The 18,567-nt window shown below is 36.4% G+C and overlaps 1 protein-coding gene across 6 annotated transcripts in view; it reads right to left on the bottom strand.

Annotated features, from left to right (window-relative positions):
- Positions 1-136: 136 nt before the first annotated feature.
- Positions 137-18,567, bottom strand: part of MARCHF1 (membrane associated ring-CH-type finger 1) — a 663,738-nt gene continuing 645,307 nt past the window's right edge. For all 6 annotated transcript variants that reach the window (XM_074229019.1, XM_074229017.1, XM_074229018.1 and 3 more), the window contains one exon: positions 137-5,459. In XM_074229019.1, the coding sequence (XP_074085120.1) occupies positions 5,161-5,459 (299 nt within the window). In that variant the 3' untranslated portion in view covers positions 137-5,160. The remainder of the gene's footprint in view (positions 5,460-18,567) is intronic.

Genomic DNA, 18,567 nt, shown 5'->3' with positions numbered 1-18,567 from the left:
ATTTCATACTATGTCTATGGAAATTTTTTATTTTCAAAATTAGTCTTGTAAATGATTTTTGCCAACAGAGATTACAGTGGTCTACAATTTAGTAGATAAGTCTTAGTTGTATGAGGTTCAGGAAGGTTATTCCATCCATTATAACCATGTGTAACTTCAGCTATTAACAGTTGTCAAGTGCAGTGGAGATCCTAAGAGCTATTTTTGCTTCTTACTCTACTCAATTTCCCAACTCCCTACAAGGGTGCCTGCAACTCCCAACTCAACTACAAGGGTCACAATTTTTCCAACTGTAAAATAAGGAAGTTGGACCAACTCTACCTCTATAGCCCTTTCCTGCTCTAAATCTTAACCTTCTGCTCTTATTTTTTGGGGACCTAGTTGCTTCAAGGGTTCAGAGAACTGTCAAATGGATAACTTGGTTAAGTAAGGAAATTTAGAAGTGAATGTGAATTATTTCCTAAGCCTAGTTCTCTCCCAAATAAAAGGCATCCTAGATAAGGTCATGACTGATTTTATTTTCTGCATGAGAAAATATAGTTTCATTGTTCTCCCATGGTTAAAAATGGTTCTGTTCTACCCCACTAGTCCCAGCCATTTTATAAATAAATACCATTGATGAATGAATGACCAAGTTCAGGAGTTGCCAGACCTCCATACTTCATGTAACCGCAGGGAAATGCAGAAATATGCCACCAGTCTTAACAGCTGCCAGATTCTGGCACCAGGACCCCAGTTTAACACCAGGACTTCTTTCTCTCCAAAACATCCCTCCTCTTGACTCAGATAGGATTCTAATACAGGTCCTCATTAGCTCTCACTTGAACAACTGGTATGACTGGTCTCAAGTCCCACTGAGCTGCCAAAGTGAATGTTTGACTTGAAGCTTGAAGCTAACAGGAAACTTTGGAGTTTACTGAGTTAGAAAGCTTGGGTAAACATCCAAAATATTCTTAAATTCTCAGGCCATTATAGAGCTATTATATATAAATCTAGCTGGAAAATGTCTATTTTTTCATGCTCTTTGTCTCTAGGCTCTAAACTTAAATCTACTTTTTTGTGAGAAAAATATTCTTCCTTAGTCCTGATGATTTAATTTTTTTAAGCTTTTAAAAAATAGCCCCAAATCTTCTTTACTTGTGTGATCTCAACAGCATTCTTATTTTATGTACCCTTATAATTTTGTGGATAAGTCAGGCCTGCCTTCCCCAAATGCACAAAATTTTGAGTAAACTCTCAAATTGAAATCTAAGAGTGGTTTGTAGTAGGTAAATACTATAAAATCATTAAAATTGTATATTTGATTTTATATGTTTTAGGCTGTGACTGGGCTCTCCGCAAATTCCCCCTTCCCTTCCTTTTATATACTGATTGATAGTGTTTTTTCCTCTACTTTCACTCCTCTCTCCCTCTCTCTGTCTGGAAACCAGTGTTTCAAGTAAGAACCTGTAGAAATGTAAACAGACAATTTGAATTAAATCAGGGGAAAAAATAAAGAAAACTTCAGAGATTCAGATCACTTTTTTAATATACAAACTTTTTCTTCCACAGATATTTTCTTTTCCTTCATTTTCTTACTTAGTACACGTTAGTTCACAAAACATCTAATTGTTTATGCAAGGTAATTGGGTAAAATCAAAATAACACAAATGCCCAATTTCAAGAATTGCATACAACAAGAATATTCTTTTATTTGTGTAAGTGCAGTGTTCACTTTCAGAATGGGCTTTCTTCAACTTTGTGGGTATGTGAAATAGCACCGATTTAAAGAAAGAATAAAACTGCTTTCACCTTTCTTGGTTCAACTGTAAACCCTGAAGTATCATAATTGGAAAATAAAAAGGTCTCCCCCCAAAGTCTTTATTTTAATTACAGAATCAAGAAAAAATAAAATTCTTGTCAATCCAGACAACTGAAATAATCCATACTTTAAAGTCAGTTTTACTTACCCTAATATTGTCCTCACTACAGTGAGCTCATTTCCCCAACCAAACAAAATATAGACAGTTATAGGTACTTAAGCCACCTTTTGCAAAAACAAAACAAAGAAATCAAGAGTCTTTGAAGAAGGTGGCTATATAATAAATGCTGTTTTATCTGTCTGGAGTTATAACTATATAGTATTAAAGTGCAGTTTAGACTGAGTTAGTCCTGGAGATTTCTTAAAGATAATTTATTTAGAAAATTTCTTTAGCAGTCTTCACCAACTTCTTTTTTCCCCATTTTCCCTCTTCCACTCTATCTTTCTCTTCCCCTCCCCACTCCCTTGGATTTTTCTGTTACATTGGATGGCTCCAGTTTTTTGGAGGCTCATTCTTGTTACTAAACTCATGATCATCTACAATTTTATAAAAGGGAAATAATGACTTTCCATTCAATTTTTGCATGATGTGCCTAATACTTTAGTGGTAAAACTCTGTGGGCTTACACTGTTAATGAGACCCAAAATGATTATTTCCTTACTAAAAAGAATCAGCATTTTGAATGAGAGTTCAGAATTCATTTAGTTCCATTTTACTCTATCTTCATACAAATAAATGAAAATTTTTTAATGCTCTTTGCTAGGGACAGGCTTTTTTTGGGGGGGAGGGGCAATATTATTTTCAATCTCTAGAGCAGCACTTCATGAGTTCAAAAACAACTACTGAATGCAGAAAGGAGTGGAACTCTTCCTTGGAAGGGCTAATACATCAATACCATACAAAAGAATAAACCTTTAACACTAGACATTGCATGACAATTGCACAAAGAATCTGAATCAAAAATGCTTTGGGGGTGGTTAATGAAAGTGCAGCATAAAGAAGAACTACATTGCAAAATATTGGGTTACCACCTTTTGCTGTTTTCTTGGTACAATAACCTTAAAATCCCATCAAATTTGTTAACAACTTGCCTTCTTTTTGTATTAAGACCATACTCAACCCCTCCTCCCCCCCGGAATAATTTTCTCAGTATCAAGCCCTGAAATAATGAGACCTCATTTCACCACCATGGTATGGATTGTGCATGTTTGTGTTGGCTAGGTTTGCAAAGAGATTATTTTAAATTTGTTTGGAGTGGTTATTATAGAAATAATTTGTGCCCTATAGGTGAAAACAGTGATATTCAAAATGTTTTTCAGGTGAAATATTTCTCTGGAAATGGCTTTTATAATTACTATTCTATTTGAAATAAAAGTGGACTAGATTCACCTTAAAGGTTTGAATCAGAATTTTAAAGTAACTTAATTACAAGATTTTAGTTCTTTAAGGGCCCAGGTTTATAAATACAACTGATCATGCCTGTGTCTGTGCATAGTTGGTGCATTTCATTTCCACCCATACTATTTTATCTGCTTGCTTCTTCATCTCGTACCCACCACACTACTTTGCAGATCAATGATTTATACAAACTTGGTTGGTCCTATGGCAATTGGGAAACCATTATATTTTGCTGCTGTGTGTATATACATGAGTACATTTTTTTTTTTTAAACTGACAAATTGTTCATTATACTTAGTATTTCTAGGAATTGAGATTGTTTGGACTCTGGAGACAGTTATTACCAGTTAGCATAGTCCATCTCCTCCCTGGAAGGGGTTTTGTTTTTCCTCTTCCTATGACAAAATCCATGAACCACAAGAGCACAGAAGACTCGAGTAATTACAAATTGCATCAGCGTGATAACCAGACTTGTGCAAACCATGCACTGGTTCTTATGGCCACCATGGCTGTCTTGCCACAATAATAAATATGACAATTAACAAAAAGCAAATCACATTTTTTTTGTTTTTTTTTTCAAGTAGGACATCTTTCTTTGAGCACACATTATATCTATGATCTAGCTCACTGCAATTTCATTCACACTTTAGTTTTACATGAATATGCAAAGAACATTATAACAACTGAGCTGCCAAGCCTGTAGAGCTCCATTTTCTCAGAATGGGATTCATCAAAACCAACAGAGCAGAACAGAGACACTCATCTTTTAAAAGGGTCTAGATGCTCTGTCATCATTGCCCTAACAACTTATTATTTGGACACTATGTCATAGGCTATATAAAACCTCATGATATTAGGCTTTTAGTTGTAGACCTAAAAGCAACTTTAAATTGGATTTTCCACTCCTAGATACTTCAAAGAAGTTGGTTATTTCTGCCACTTCTGCCACTTTATATAATACTGCAGCTTGCATTTGATTTTTAACCTGTTGAGGGATAGGACTTTCTTTAACCATTCAAACAGGGTTCTTGGATTGAACGAAACTTAATGCTTTGTAAGAATCCTATGCTTTTGATATAATAAGCAGTTCTAAAAAATATTTAGACACTGTATTGAAATCTAAGACATGGTCATCTCTGTTTTGATGGCAGCAGAGAAGATAGAGGACCAAGTAGTTGGCTTGGAGTTTTGGTTGGCATTTGCATGAAAGATAAAACAAAAAATATTTTGAAACTCTGTTCTTCATAAATATTTGTCGAATATCATTTCTCAAAAACATTTCATTGTACACAATTGAATGTGTATTGCATCTATTTCTAACTCATGCAGCTGTCAAAACAATCAGGCTCCAGGGTAGCTGTAAAAATCTATTTACTGTCAAAGTGTGAAGTCTCAGAAAAATATGCATCCTTTATAGAATTATAGAATTTTACTAATGGAAGGGACCTTAGAAATCACGCAGCCCATCCTGTTTAAAGTCTGTTCCTGATTTGATTTAAGACTAATGCAAGCAACTTTTAAAGATTTTAAGCCAGATGTGTTTGCTATTCCCCGTCTGTACTGAAGATGAAATCTTTGTCAGAAAAGACCCTGGAAGTATAATACACATCGAAAATCAAGTCTTCATCTTTCCCCCACTTTTCTCTTGATACTGTGTTGTTTTCCAGTTAGTTTCTTGACATTAAAAAGCATACCTTGCCACAAGAGTTTGCATTGTCTTTCAGAAAGGATTCTCTTAACAGACTTAATACATACAAGTCCACATACAAGGCCCAGCTTTGGAGGATCCTAGTTATTGTACTTGGACAGTTTCATCCAGCACATCTTTCTTTTTGTTTTGTTGGTAGATAAGGAGCAGGTAGGTTGGGATGGGGGAACAATGCAAGATCATTTCTGCTCTCTAGTCACTGAGGGCTGGGAAACATTTCGGATTCTGGTGAAACAAGGGCAGCTGGTCCCATCAGACTGGTATAACTTCTGGGGTTCCGCCCTCTGTGGTCAGCAGTACATTTGTACCCGTTTGTGACACGGGCACTACCACGGCATCCTTGATGTCTGTGTTCACATGACAGGGGAGGTTCTTCTCCAGCTTTTTGGCAGTGTCGGGGCAGTTCTGCACAAAGATCACACGATTGTAGGCCTTCAACCTCCGCCACAGCTGCACATATACTTTGCACTGAACATACATGAAGACGAGGCCTCCCGTGAAGCCAATGGCCACCACAACCAGTTTTGTCCAGAATGGCCATTCAAGGACACCTTTCAAATAGGAGGGAAAAAAAAATCAGTCTCTGTAACACAAGTCATCTTTCCTACCTGATAAATGATGCCATGATGTAAGAAGACATTATATATATCTCTAAAATGAGCATGATAGAGTATCTTCTGTTCTAAAATACCGGTTTGTGCTTCAAATGACACTGCCAAATGAAACTTTGATTGTTCTTGTCCTTCCTTATGTTGGAAATTCTTGCCAGTGATATTGGCAAAAGTTTTATCCCAGACCAAAAGACAAAAAGCCTGTACCCAGATAAGTAAATGCAAAACAATTTTTGGAAGGATAAGTGCTAACAACAGGATGGGGAAGAAGATGGTGCAGAAGAACTTTTGTGTAGGAGATCATACCTAAACTCAACCTTGAAGGAAACTAGGGATTTGAAGAGGTGGACATAATAAAGTGGGAAAGCAGTGAAAATAGTCCATTCCATGGAAAGTAGTAAGAAATGGAATATGACATGAGGGAGGACAATTTGATTAAAATATTTGAAGGAAAATTACATCAATGTATTACCTTGTAGAGGATGGATTTGAGAGAGGAAAGACTGAAAATGAGACCAATTAGGAGGTGATAACAAATATAGATGTAAGGGAATAAGAAAATTATTTTTTGAGTTTGAATTTGTAAGCAGAGTGAAAGTAGGTACAAGTTGAAAACCTGGGTGACTGAAATGACATAAGTGTCTTCCACAGACATAGAGGAAAGTTAGGGGAAGGGGTGAGGGGGGTTAAAGGGTTCTGTTGTGAACATGTTTGATAATGTGGAACAAGAACCCAAGCCAAAGATGAGAACTTAAGAATGTGATGAAATTGGACCTCATACATTAATGATTTTTGAGTTTCAGTTTGTTGAACTGCTTACCTTGAAGGGACTGTTGGAAGCTAAGAACTTTGGGAACAAAGGGCCAGAGAAATGAAATTTACTGTAAATATGATTCAACTGAGTAAACCCTTGTCTTATAAGTGCTTTTCAGTAAATATATTTGTCACTAAAGACATAAGCCCAAGAAAACTGAAACTTAGTATAAAAATGGACAAAATTAATCAAGGTCTGACTGTACAAACATACAGACATAAGCCACATACAATATTTGTTTTAATATTCATCTAATATTAATGGAAAGGAAGAATGATGTTCTGATAGTAAAGAAAATTCAGGAAATCCATTTTTTGATATAAAAGAGAAATGGAATCAACCTGGAGTTTTCAGGTCAAATGTCAAAACAAGCTGTCTTATTTAATTTTCCATGGTATCAATGGTGGGAACAGAACACACTGGGTAACAATTAGAAACAGTCTAAGACCATTGATAATGGGGCAGAGACTGATAGCATCTTCTGCGTGATCTATGCAGGTGATTACTAGGTGACAGGTTAATGAGGGCCTAAACTAAGGTGGCAGCTCTGTGGCTACAGAGAAGGGTGTACATGTGAGGGGATAGTGAAGAGTTGGGAGTAATGCCATGGTTACAAACCACATGGAAGAGTGGTGGTGACTTGGGCTGAGATCAGGAAAGGGGAATGAGCTGACGAAAGATGAGTTCTGTTGTGGACCTGTAGTTTAAAATGTCCAGTGGGTAACACGTGGAAGAGAGACTGGGGCTCTACTGAGTTCTGTGAGTCTTTGACATCTCCGAATCCAGAGAGGTCGTTAAGAGAATGTAGAGAGAGAGAGAAGAGCAGAGCTTTAAGGGTACACTGAACCAGCAAAAGAAGCTGAGAGGGGATTGGAGGGGAGAATTAGAAGAATTGAAAACTCGGGAGGGAGAAGTAAGATAAGGTGATCATCAGTGCCAGATGCAGTGGATAAGTAAATAGGGATGAGAACTAAAAAATATACCTTCAGATTTTGTATGTGTGTGTGTATTATATATATCTATATCTATATCTATATATTTAGTTTTTGCAAGGCAATGGAGTTAAGTGGCTTGCCCAAGGCCACACAGCTAGGTAATTAATTAATTATTAAGTGTCTGAGGCTGGATTTAAACTCAGGTACTCCTGACTCCAGGGCCAGTGCTCTATCTGCTGCACCATCTAGCTGCCCCTGTGTTTATATTTTCATGCTTGCTCTCCGACAAGAATTAGAATGTAAGCTCCTTCCAGGTGGGGACTTTTTGTTCCAGCTTTGCTTAGGGAAAAGCAAGAATTTAGTAAATTTAGGTGGTTGATTTAAAATTGTCAAAAATCACTTTGTCTCTTTTCAGATCAGAGTTAATGACATTTTGAGGTAAGGAGAAAAGTGATTATCTTCAGTAAAATAAATTCCTGGAGATTCTCGACTTTTTATTTCTCCATATGAATTTACTTGTAACTTTTTCCAAATCATTAAAATAATTTTTTGGAATTTTGATTGATAGATAGACCACTAAACAAGTAGTTTATCTTAGATAAATTAAAAGAGGAGTGGGTATAGCATTGAGTTCTTGAACAGAGAACTTTAGTCACTGTGTGACTATTTCATAGGCAATCATTCAGAAATTAATTAATTGAAAGATTGCTATGTAGTGGACACAACCCAAATGATGAATTTATGGTAGATGCAGAACATGCTTTTGGGAGTTCTAGTAGAACTCTGGCTTGGGATTCAGATGGGAAAAGCCTAAAGTGGTTACTTGGGACTGAAGAACTGAGGGAGGGTGTGGGGGCAGTCAAAGATGAAGTACTGTACATTGTTGAAAAAAAAATTTACCATTGTGACTATGAATAAAAGGAAATAAGGCTAGCATAGAGGAATGACATGAGAGAACAAGAAGGAATACAGGGACTGGAGAGTCATAATGAAGGTAAAGAGCAGATCCAAGAGAAATTAGTTGGTTGCCGAAGTAGGGTGACAGGATCTTAGCATTCAAAAAAAAATGAGGAATGAAGTAGGAGCACCTCTGTTGGTGACTGAGGTTGTTATAGGAATTGAGGACACTGGTGAACTGAAAAGCCATGTTTCAGAGCTGATTAGCCACAAAGCTAGAGATGGAACTTAGTTTCCTAGGCAAGTCTTAGGCAAGTCTCTTGCACTGCACTGCTTAGCATTCTCCTTCTGCCTAAATACTTTTGTAAACAAGATCCAGATGAATGGATTTGCTAATTGTTTTTGCCTGCTTGGACCTCAAACATTTTTTCCCTTTAGCTCCTTAGTCATTTAGATAGAACTGACTAATCCCAATTGTGTTATGAAGCAAAAAGTATTTTGCAAGTTAAAAACACCCTGTAACTGCAAGGTGGCAGTAATAACTCACCATCCTTTGGTGCCACTGTTAGAATAATTAAGTGGCAGACTATGGTGACATGGTATTTTTGACTTTCTCATATTGTATTGAATAGATGTGAGCCATGCAATTCTAGAAAAGGTAGGTGTCAATAGTTCTAAAAAGATATAGTTGGAAAAGTCTCAGTAAATTCCTAGAAAGATGATTAGAGCATCTGTGTCAGGGATAACAAATTGATCCACATTAATTTGGACCAAAACAATCAAAATTAAATCATAAACTGACAATAGAAAGATTTTCTAAATATACATACTTGTATAGTTTATGTGTGTTGCTTTTCTTCTCATGATTGCTTAGGGTCATAAGTACTATCAAATCATGTAAAATGTAATTATCTCATCAGATATAATTCCACATTTAATTACAATTACATTCATACCAAAAACAGAAAGTTTGTATTATCTTTACATCTTCATCTAGGTATGCTACTTTTTAGGTCTAATAATCTGGTTTTGATGGAATGTTGAATGTGTTTGCATATTTACTCAGCTTTCTTAATCAAGAAAATTGAGCTAAAGGCATTTGTTCCAAATTAATAGATAGAAATTTCTTTGACTAGCATAACACTTAAAATTGATGGAATTGCAATTAATCTGACCTGAGCAGTTAGGAGTAGGAAGCTGATACTTGGGATTTTAAGTCTAATCATTCCTCATTTTCTAACTACATACATTTTAATTGCCTTGTTTTTAGTTACATCAACAGCTATACTTTAAGAAATAAGTTACTTTAGGGTAATAAGTTTTTCTTAAAAGCTAGTAAAATGCTCAGAGTTCTTAGGCTAGGGGGGATGCTTTCATAAAAAACCAAAACTTCACAGTTCTTGATGTTTTATTAATATTTTTCTCTTTGGCATTGCATATACTTTATAGTATTTGCTTCTGCATTTTGATCTAAAGCTTATTTATACTGCAGTTCAAATGTATAGTACTCTTAAAAGAACCTGTGTTGCTATATTGCAGACAGTATTTTTCCTCTCATCTGTTTATAACTTGAGTAACTCATAGATTTTACTATCCTAAAAACCATCCCCAATGTCAGCAGAAAGGGCATTTCAAAATACTGATGAGTTTAATTTTCAGGAGTTGACCTGGAAGAATATTTGCTTGTGCAGTAAAAGCTGATTTATCTGGCATTATTTCAATTGAACCTCTGTTAAATGACACATCTACATATTTACAATACCATGATAACCAGTATGCCAAATGGTGACCTTGAATGAATCATTAGAGAAAGATTTCGTTGTATCCAGTAAACCTTCAAGTGGATTTCATTTTACTTTAATTCTTTGCATTTGAATGACCTGAATGCTAATTACCAATTAACAAGAATATTTGATTATAGAAACCTTTTTCTTATTGATCCACTATGCACATAGTTGGTATTCAATAAATGTTTTTTGACTCCATTCCCTAAAAGTGTTAACTTTTATCCCATTTCTCCTATTTTATATTATACTAAGTATACTTTCTTCGTCAGTGTGAGACTAAAGATAGTCTTGATGTCTAAATTCTTTAAAGTTGTGTTAATTGCCCTATACTTAATATTATAGTAAATAGAAAAAGGGATACTTTTTCCCCTTACTTTTTCAGCCTAAACTATTCTCTATTTAAATTTTAGATATAAAAATTATTGTATTTTTTTGCTAATATTGTGAAGTAGACTATATATTTCCTCTCTCCTAAAAAAGGAGACTTTATTTCAGGGATGGGTTGAAAAATATATCCAGATATAACTGTGACAGAAAAATAAAAAACATCAATATAACCTCTTTTAAGAAAAATATAAAACATCAATATAACTTATTTTAAATAAAGGAGCCTGGAATAAGATTGTGAATGGTTTGAAATGCTAAATTTATATTCAATCCTTTAGGCAAAAGGGAGCCACATTGCAGCTTCTTAGTCATGGTGGAGAGAAGAAAACTAGAATGCTTAAGTTTAATTTGGCTATTGTTGTAGTGGTCCAAGGGAAAGAGTAACTGAAAGGATAGTGGCTATAGCCTTATGTTGTTGATATTGAGACACTATTAACCTACCAAGTGTTCCCATCCAATGCAGAAGCTTTCATTAGATAAAGGCAGAATTGGTCCGGGGGGGATTGCACAGTTGCAGCCTAGGAGTGAGCTGTGCCTGTTTGCATTTTTGAAAATCATTTAAAATGTGAAAGCTTCTATTTGTGGTGAATTATTTTATAGTATCACTCCAACTTTCTTTTAATTTTGATCTGCTTTGGCAGTCAGCTCAACTAATGGATTCATTAAATTTTTTCTTAATGGACAGAATGTTCTCTGGCCTCTATAGAACCTGGGAAGTATTTAAGTCACCCCTTCCCCCACACTAACAGGAGCTTTGTTTCAAATGACTTTTTTTTAAATGAACAATCAATAATTTTCATTGAATAAGGGCTCCTTATAGATATATACTTTAACCTTGATTTTTTCCCCCTGTGATACTCTCACCAAAAGCAAAGAGTCACATAATGTTAAAACTGAAAAGGAATTCTTTGAGAACCTTTAGCTTTAAAAAGTCATTTTTACAGATGAAGGAACTGAAGCCCAAAGAGATGACAACTACTGGCCCAGTGCTTACTAACCTCTTCTTATTTCAGGGATATCTAGGTGGAGTTCTGGAATGTAAGTCAGGATGATGAGTTCAAATCATGGCTCAGACACTTTTTAGCTATGTGACTCTAGGCAAGTCATTAGAACACTCCGAGCCTCAATTTCTTGCAACTAGGGAAGGATATCACCTCCTCCCTTTGATTGTGAGGACACAGTGTTTTGCAAATCTTAAAGTAAACATTAAATGTTAATATTAAATATTATTTGCTGCAACTTAGGTTAACATTGACTTTCTACCTATTATACTAATTTTGAAATATTTTAAGGGAATTACTTTTAATTGTGATTTTAAAAGAAAACTGAGGTACAGTTAAGAATTGCTTATATTCTTAAAATGAGAATATGATTTTGAAATAGGATTTCATTTTTTTTCAGGCCATTCTTTCAGTGCACAGTACATGATCCTTGGATTTGGGAGGGGCCAAAAATAAAAGAAAAATACCTTCTTCATTCTGGTATGTTGGGGGATTTTTCCTCTGGCCACCTCAACCTCAGGAAGCCACACTTTAACTAGGCGGAAGTGTTCATAGGTTTAGAGCTGGAAGATATCCTAAAATTGTCTAACTCCCATAATTTACAGATGAGCAAACTTGATCTCAGAAAAGCCAAATGAGGGGCAGCTAGGTGGCACAGTGGATAGAGCACCAGCCCTGGAGTCAGGCGTACCTCAGTTCAAATCCAGCCTTAGACACTTAATAATGACCTAGCTGTGTGGCCTTGGGCAAGCCACTTAACCCCATTGCCTTGTAAAAATAAAGAAAAGAAAAGCCAAATGATTTGCCCACTATCACAGAGGTGACTGAGGCAGAATTTGAACCTGGATCTTTTGGCTACAAAAACCAGTGTTTTTTCTTCTACACGAGAAACTAACATAAGGCAGCTCTATGTGGTTGGAAAAACATAGGATTGAGAAATCAGATCTGAATCCAATTCCAGCTTTGTTACTTAGTAAATTGTGTGACCATAGCTAGTGACATGGGAATTCCCTCCCATGTCTACTAAAACCTAACTGTGAGTTATCATAGGTGCAGGGATGGGAAAGACTTTAATGGTCATGTAGTTCACCTTCTCCTTTTACAAATAACAAAATGGAAGCCCATAATGTGTAAAATGTCTTGCCTTTTAGTCACACAAATAGTAACTTAGGTGAAGGAATGTAAGTGGTACATCAGGAGGAAGACTTGAATAAAAATTTGGCCTTAGATATTTCCTAGCTGTACCATGCTAGGCAAATCATTTAACCTCTGTTTTCCTCAGTTTCCAGAATTGTAAAATAGGGATAATAGTACCTACCTCTCAGAGATGTTGTGGGGATCAAATGAGGTAATCTGTGTAAAGTGCATCTATTAATTTTTTTTAACCACACCATATTATCTGTCCTATGTATAACCTTGCTCCTGGTCTGTGAGAGTTGCCTTTGACCTGAACTTGAAGAGTGAAAAAAGGGTGAGGACTAGGCACTGGGGCAGGAGATCACAGGAGAGAAAGGGAATTCAGTATGGTAGAGGTATCAAGTAGAGGGAATATAAAATTAGAAAGGTAGGATAAACTATCTTGTCCTGGAGTCACAAGATCTGGGTTCAAATGTGATTTCTAATGCTTATTCACTTCTGTGAACTTACATGTACTTCCATGGGCCTAGCTGACTTCTAAGGTCCCTTTCAATTCTCTATTTGTGATCTTAAAATGGGGAAAGATGGGAGAGCTGGTAGAGAGGTAGAGTCAACAATTGAACAGTCTTATTTTAAGACAAATACCTTTTTTTAGTGTCTATATTTTTGATGTCTTTGAAAAGGCACAGGTCACACTTTACTTGATGACTCATGTCTTCCTGGAAATGCTAACAGAGAAAAGCATTCTTCTAGTTAAATATAGTTTTCAGTACTTAACTGATCCATTCTTTTTTCTAGTCATAGATCTTCCAGATGCTTTCCCTTATGTGCTTCTCCTGCATATAATATTCTTCTCTCTGCATATAATATACTTTGGATACTTTTTTTTTTTTGGTATTCCACAGTTTGTCACCTGGAGAATTAACTTCTCAAAGCCAATTCAGTTATTGCTCTGTTTTTTCAGGTTTAGTCCCAGTTTTTTCTCCATGTCTTAAGAAAAACACATGGGATTCCCTAACATAATCCACACCATGATCATTTGTCATCTACTTGGTTTTGCCTAAATGGCTAGTACTGAGAGATCTCATTTGGATGGTGGTTCTTTTTCATGACTTGATGCCATCTGCTCATGGGTATTCTTACCATCTAGAGGGAATACCTCTTTCATCTGCACATCTTCCATGTTGGTGGTTAACAACTAACAAGCATAACTCCTCCCTATTTATTTCCCACCTGATTTGGATAATCAGAGGATTAGTAAGTTAAACAAAGTTTTCTGTTACATGATGAATTATGGCATGGTTTTTAACATTCATGGGAGCCATCTTGTTGGATATACATTTTGCTCTACTGAATCAAAAGATTTTTCTAAAAACAGATTATTGATTCCCTTCCATAAAAGTATTGTTTTAAAATGTTTTCCAGAGAGGCAAATGACTTATGAATTGCAAGATATTTCTAGTGCCTTTAAAAAAAAAGGCAAAGAATAACTTTAGTTGATAATCTAGGAAAGGATAGATACTTAAATAGGGGTTTTGGGGAGTGATGGAGTGGGGGATCCAAACCTATGATTATCAGTTTGGGGAATTTTCACTAAGGAAATTCCTTCTAATGGAAAACTGCACTAGGTGCATAGTTTATAATTGTAGAAAGAGGTATATGAATGCTGATAGTGGTTTATCCAGATCATCTGGACTTTAAAGTGAGTCCTCTATTACATATTAATCGTCATGTGGACCAATAGATAGTATTTTGAAAATAGATCTATATTCCTTGTGATGCATGAACAGTAGTGATATGCCTGGGACAAACTTTGCTATCTACACCTATCCTTTCTTTATGAACAGTGATATCCTTTTTTTTTAACCCACATAAATAATGCATCATAGCATTCCACCAGAATGCTTGAATTAGGGGAACTGAAGATAAAGGAGGCATGATTCATTTCCAAAATTGGGATTTGGCAATATAGTATAATCTCAGATGTGCTCATGCTTCATGTAATATAAATTTAATTTTCTTTCATCACAGGAGAGGAAAAAGCATCTGGGGCATCATAAAATATTTAATCTAGGAGAAAAACAAGTCTAGCATGCATGAAGTAACAATTGTAGTTTGGTTTTTCATGTAGACTTTGTCAAGGCTGAACAAGGGACTCTTGTTGAGCTCTTGTTCAACTATTTGGGGTTGAACAATTTACTTGCCTCCAACCATTTTTGAAGGAATTAAAAAGTAATTTGTTATAAATTACTCAAAACATTACTATTCTTTCAAAATTCTTTTTTTTTGCCATAGTGCCAATATCAAGGATGTATTAAGCCAATAACAACCATGCCAACACTGGTTCTAAATGCCAATTGTCCAAGAGTTGTGATTTTTGTAAATACAGATCCTATCTCCCTGAAACATTATTATCATCTTGCGTTAGCCAGTAAACTTCATGAGTTGCTCTGGTGCAGAAACTTCCATTTGAGAGCCAACTCTCTGGAGAGAATATGTCTCTCTGAGCCTAGCTAGCCTGGTCCTTAGAGGACACATAGACATTCGATGGACTTATACTTGTCCAAATGGAGAATGTGAGCTCCAGTATGATTACTTTTTTTCCTTATCCCAAGGCCCATTTACAATCGTTCAACAAATGCTCATTGACCATGCCAAGTACCCAGGGGCAAACAGTGATAGCTGCTGCTTACTAGAAATTGCCATTTGTAAGGAAAGATCAAAGATGGTTGGAAATGACCAACATATCAAATTGAATATGAAACACAATGCAAGAGGGCTTAGGAAGTACCAAAGTAGTTTGGAATCAGCGTGGTACAAAGTGCCAATTTAGCAGTCATGGATTGGAATTCATTCCCTGCTATTTAGACATCTTGAGTAAGTCATAACAACCCTGGGGCTCAGTTAAAGCAGAGTGAAGAAAAAACTGTCTATATGTGATGCTTTTGTTTCTCTTTCCACTCACTTTCTAGCTTTCTGCAGTCAGCTTTCCATCTCCTCACTTGGCTGAATCTACCCTCTCCAGAATTATCACTGGACTCTCAATAGCCAAATCCAATAATCCTTATCAGATTTCATCCTTGACTTCCTCTGATATATTTGACATGGAACATTCTGGAGTTCTACACATTGTAGCTTCTTTGATTCCTGCTCTTATTCTTGTTTCTCCTATAGGATTGACTTCTGTCTCATTTGCCGTGGATAATTGTGGATGTATCCTATTATTCTGCCTGGGCTCTTTTTTTTTAATCTCGAAGGCTTCTGCTCCCTAGGCCTGCATCATCAACTACTCTTTGAACAATTCAGATCAAACTCAGGTGTCCAACTCATTGTACAGGAGGATCCCTGCAGGCCACCACATATTAATATCTGTGTTCTGTTTTTATTTATTTGCTGCAATATTTCCCAATTACATTTTCATCTGCTCAGCAGCATTTGAGAGTGTTGTAGGCACTCTGTTTGTTAAACCTGGTTTACCTGCTGCCTTAAACTCAACATGTCAAATCATCCACCATCTCTTAAACACATCCTATGTGCCAAGCACTGAGGATATAGGGTCAAGGAAAGAACAGCTTCTGCTCTCCCAAGGAGCTCCCAGGCCAATGTCCAAAACAGAACTAATCTTTTCCCTAAAAGATACCCTTTCAAATTTCCTTTTTTTTTTTTAAATAATTCTTCCAAGGGACAATTTAGGGCATTTATACTGGAGAATACCTTCTTTATCCAGAGAAAGAACTGTAGAGTTTAAACAAAGACCAAAGATTATTACCTTCAATTTTTTTTAAAAAAAAGTTGTCTTATGTACTACATAAGGCAGCTAATATTTTATTTTAAAATAGAGATATTTTAAAATATCTGTAATATTTTATTTCTTCCTCAAGGATATGATTTCTCTCAATGCATTCAATTTCGGTCAATGCATATCATGGAAACAATGTAAAGATTATCAGATTGCCTTATGTGGGGGAGGGGAGGGGGAAAATTGTAAAATTCAAAACCTTTAAAAAAAAAGATAGGTAAGGGGCAGCTAAGTGGTGCAATGAATAGAGCATCGACCCTGGAGTCAGGAGGACCTGAATTCAAATCCAACCTCAGACACTTAATAATTACCCAGCTGTGTGACCTTGGGTAAGTCACAACTTGCAAAAACCAAAAAAAAAAAGGTAGAAACTACTATTGTATATAATTGGAAAACAAAAAATATTTATATAATAAAATAAATAAATGGCCCTTTCAGTCTCTCAAGTTCACAATCTTGCCCATATCTCTGATGAATCTTACCATATGTAAAGTGTAGAAAAGCTTCTTATTTGAATTAGTTAAGGTTATTTCCTCAATCCTAATGCAACTTGGGTCTTGTCCCTATCAGTCCCAAGGACTTTAAGGTCTGCTGGAGAGGGGAGTATACAAAATGGAAGCAGCCAAACATCTACATCGTCATTTCAAGAAGAGACACCAAGAGCTACAGAGAGCCCCAAGGACTCTTGCCCAGGCAGGGGCACCTAAGTCTAGGAGGACAGGAAGCAGAGGTATGCCAGACATGAAACATGGGCAGCAGTCCTGCGCAGAGGCTTTAGGAAAAGTTATGGAATGTCCAATTCAGGTAACAGTAAGGTGTTATTTGATTGGTATATTAACATAGAGGGTTTGAAGATAAGGAGGACTATGGCTGGAGTCAGATTTCTTTTTTTTTTTATGTTTTTTGTAAGACAGTGAGGTTAAGTGACTTGCCCAAGGCCACACAGCTAGGTAATTAAGTGTTTGAGGCTGTATTCGAACTCAGGTACTCCTGACTCCAGGGTCGATGCTCTATCCACTGCACCACCTAGCCGCCCCAGATTTATTTCTAATGGCTATAAATGCCAGTATGAATTTCTATTTTTACCTTAGAGGTAACTGGGAGATGCTTGTGATTTTTGTGCAGGTTGTAGCATGATGAGATTTTGGTTTCATGATGATTTAGAAAACAATAGAAAACTCATTCAGGTACCTCATACTACAAGAAAGATGCTAATGTTTGTCTTCCAGAGTTATCTGAGTTCAGTGGCCAGATATGAACCAAGATAAAAAACAAAAAATGAAACAACAAAGGTAAACTGAAGCCAAATTATGGAAGACCTAAAATACTGGGTTGTAGATTTTGAGCATAGCCATCCCTGTTGGAGTCATAGGTTCATGACTGCCATGAACTATTTGTATAATAACTTTGTTCAAGTCCTTTAACCTTCATTTTCTTCCTCAGAAAAATATGTTCTAAATCTCACGATCCTATGACTTTATACTATAGCCAAGAGGGAGCCATCAAAAGGTCTTGAGCAAGATAGCAGAATTATGTTAATCTCTCCATGGAATATAAAAAGCAGTTGGAGAAGGGAAGAGGCTACAGCTTGGAATAGTCATAGAATCTTCAGATATAAGTACAATTTCATTTTACAAATCATGATGATGATGATATGTCTGTCCTTTGTTCTCAAAGGAGACCATGACATCAGGGAAGTGATGCCATGACAAGCAAGTGAATTGGATTTGAGGGAGGGAGAGGGTGCTGGGCTAAGTCACCAGCTTCACTTTATCCCATAGAGCCATCTAGGTCTGGTGACCAACTGGATTTGAGGCAATCAGGGATAAGTGTAAGGTCACAGTGTCAAGTGTCAACTCCCTTTCTCCTGACTCCAAGGCCATACTCCATTCACTGCACCACCTTGCTGCCCTACAAATCATGAAATGGGACCTCAAGGTTCAGACTCTCCCTGTCACACTGCTAGAAAAGGGGTCATGCAGGTACTAGCACATATCCTTGCATTGCCATGTTGAAGGTAAAAAACCTACCAGACTACCCTAGGGTTCTAATGCTGGTAATGGACAAAATGGAGCTATTATTGCATGTTGCTGAGCAAATAAATAAGAGAAGTAGTGCTGTGGTAGCATGGAAAGAGCCCTAGACTTGAAATGGGAGAATCGGGGTTGGAAATTCAGCTTTTGCTGATTCTGGGTCTGTTTTCTCAGTAAAAGAAAGATATCCAACAGAATGATCTCCATGAGACCTTCATCTCCAGGTGCTATGACAACTTTTCACATTGCTTGCCCTCA

Source organism: Macrotis lagotis, chromosome 3 (genome assembly GCF_037893015.1).
Source record: "Macrotis lagotis isolate mMagLag1 chromosome 3, bilby.v1.9.chrom.fasta, whole genome shotgun sequence".
In the NCBI taxonomy this organism is placed as follows: domain Eukaryota; kingdom Metazoa; phylum Chordata; class Mammalia; order Peramelemorphia; family Peramelidae; genus Macrotis; species Macrotis lagotis.
Note: the sequence above shows the minus strand (reverse complement) of the source record. Positions and strands in the feature narration are given on the sequence as shown.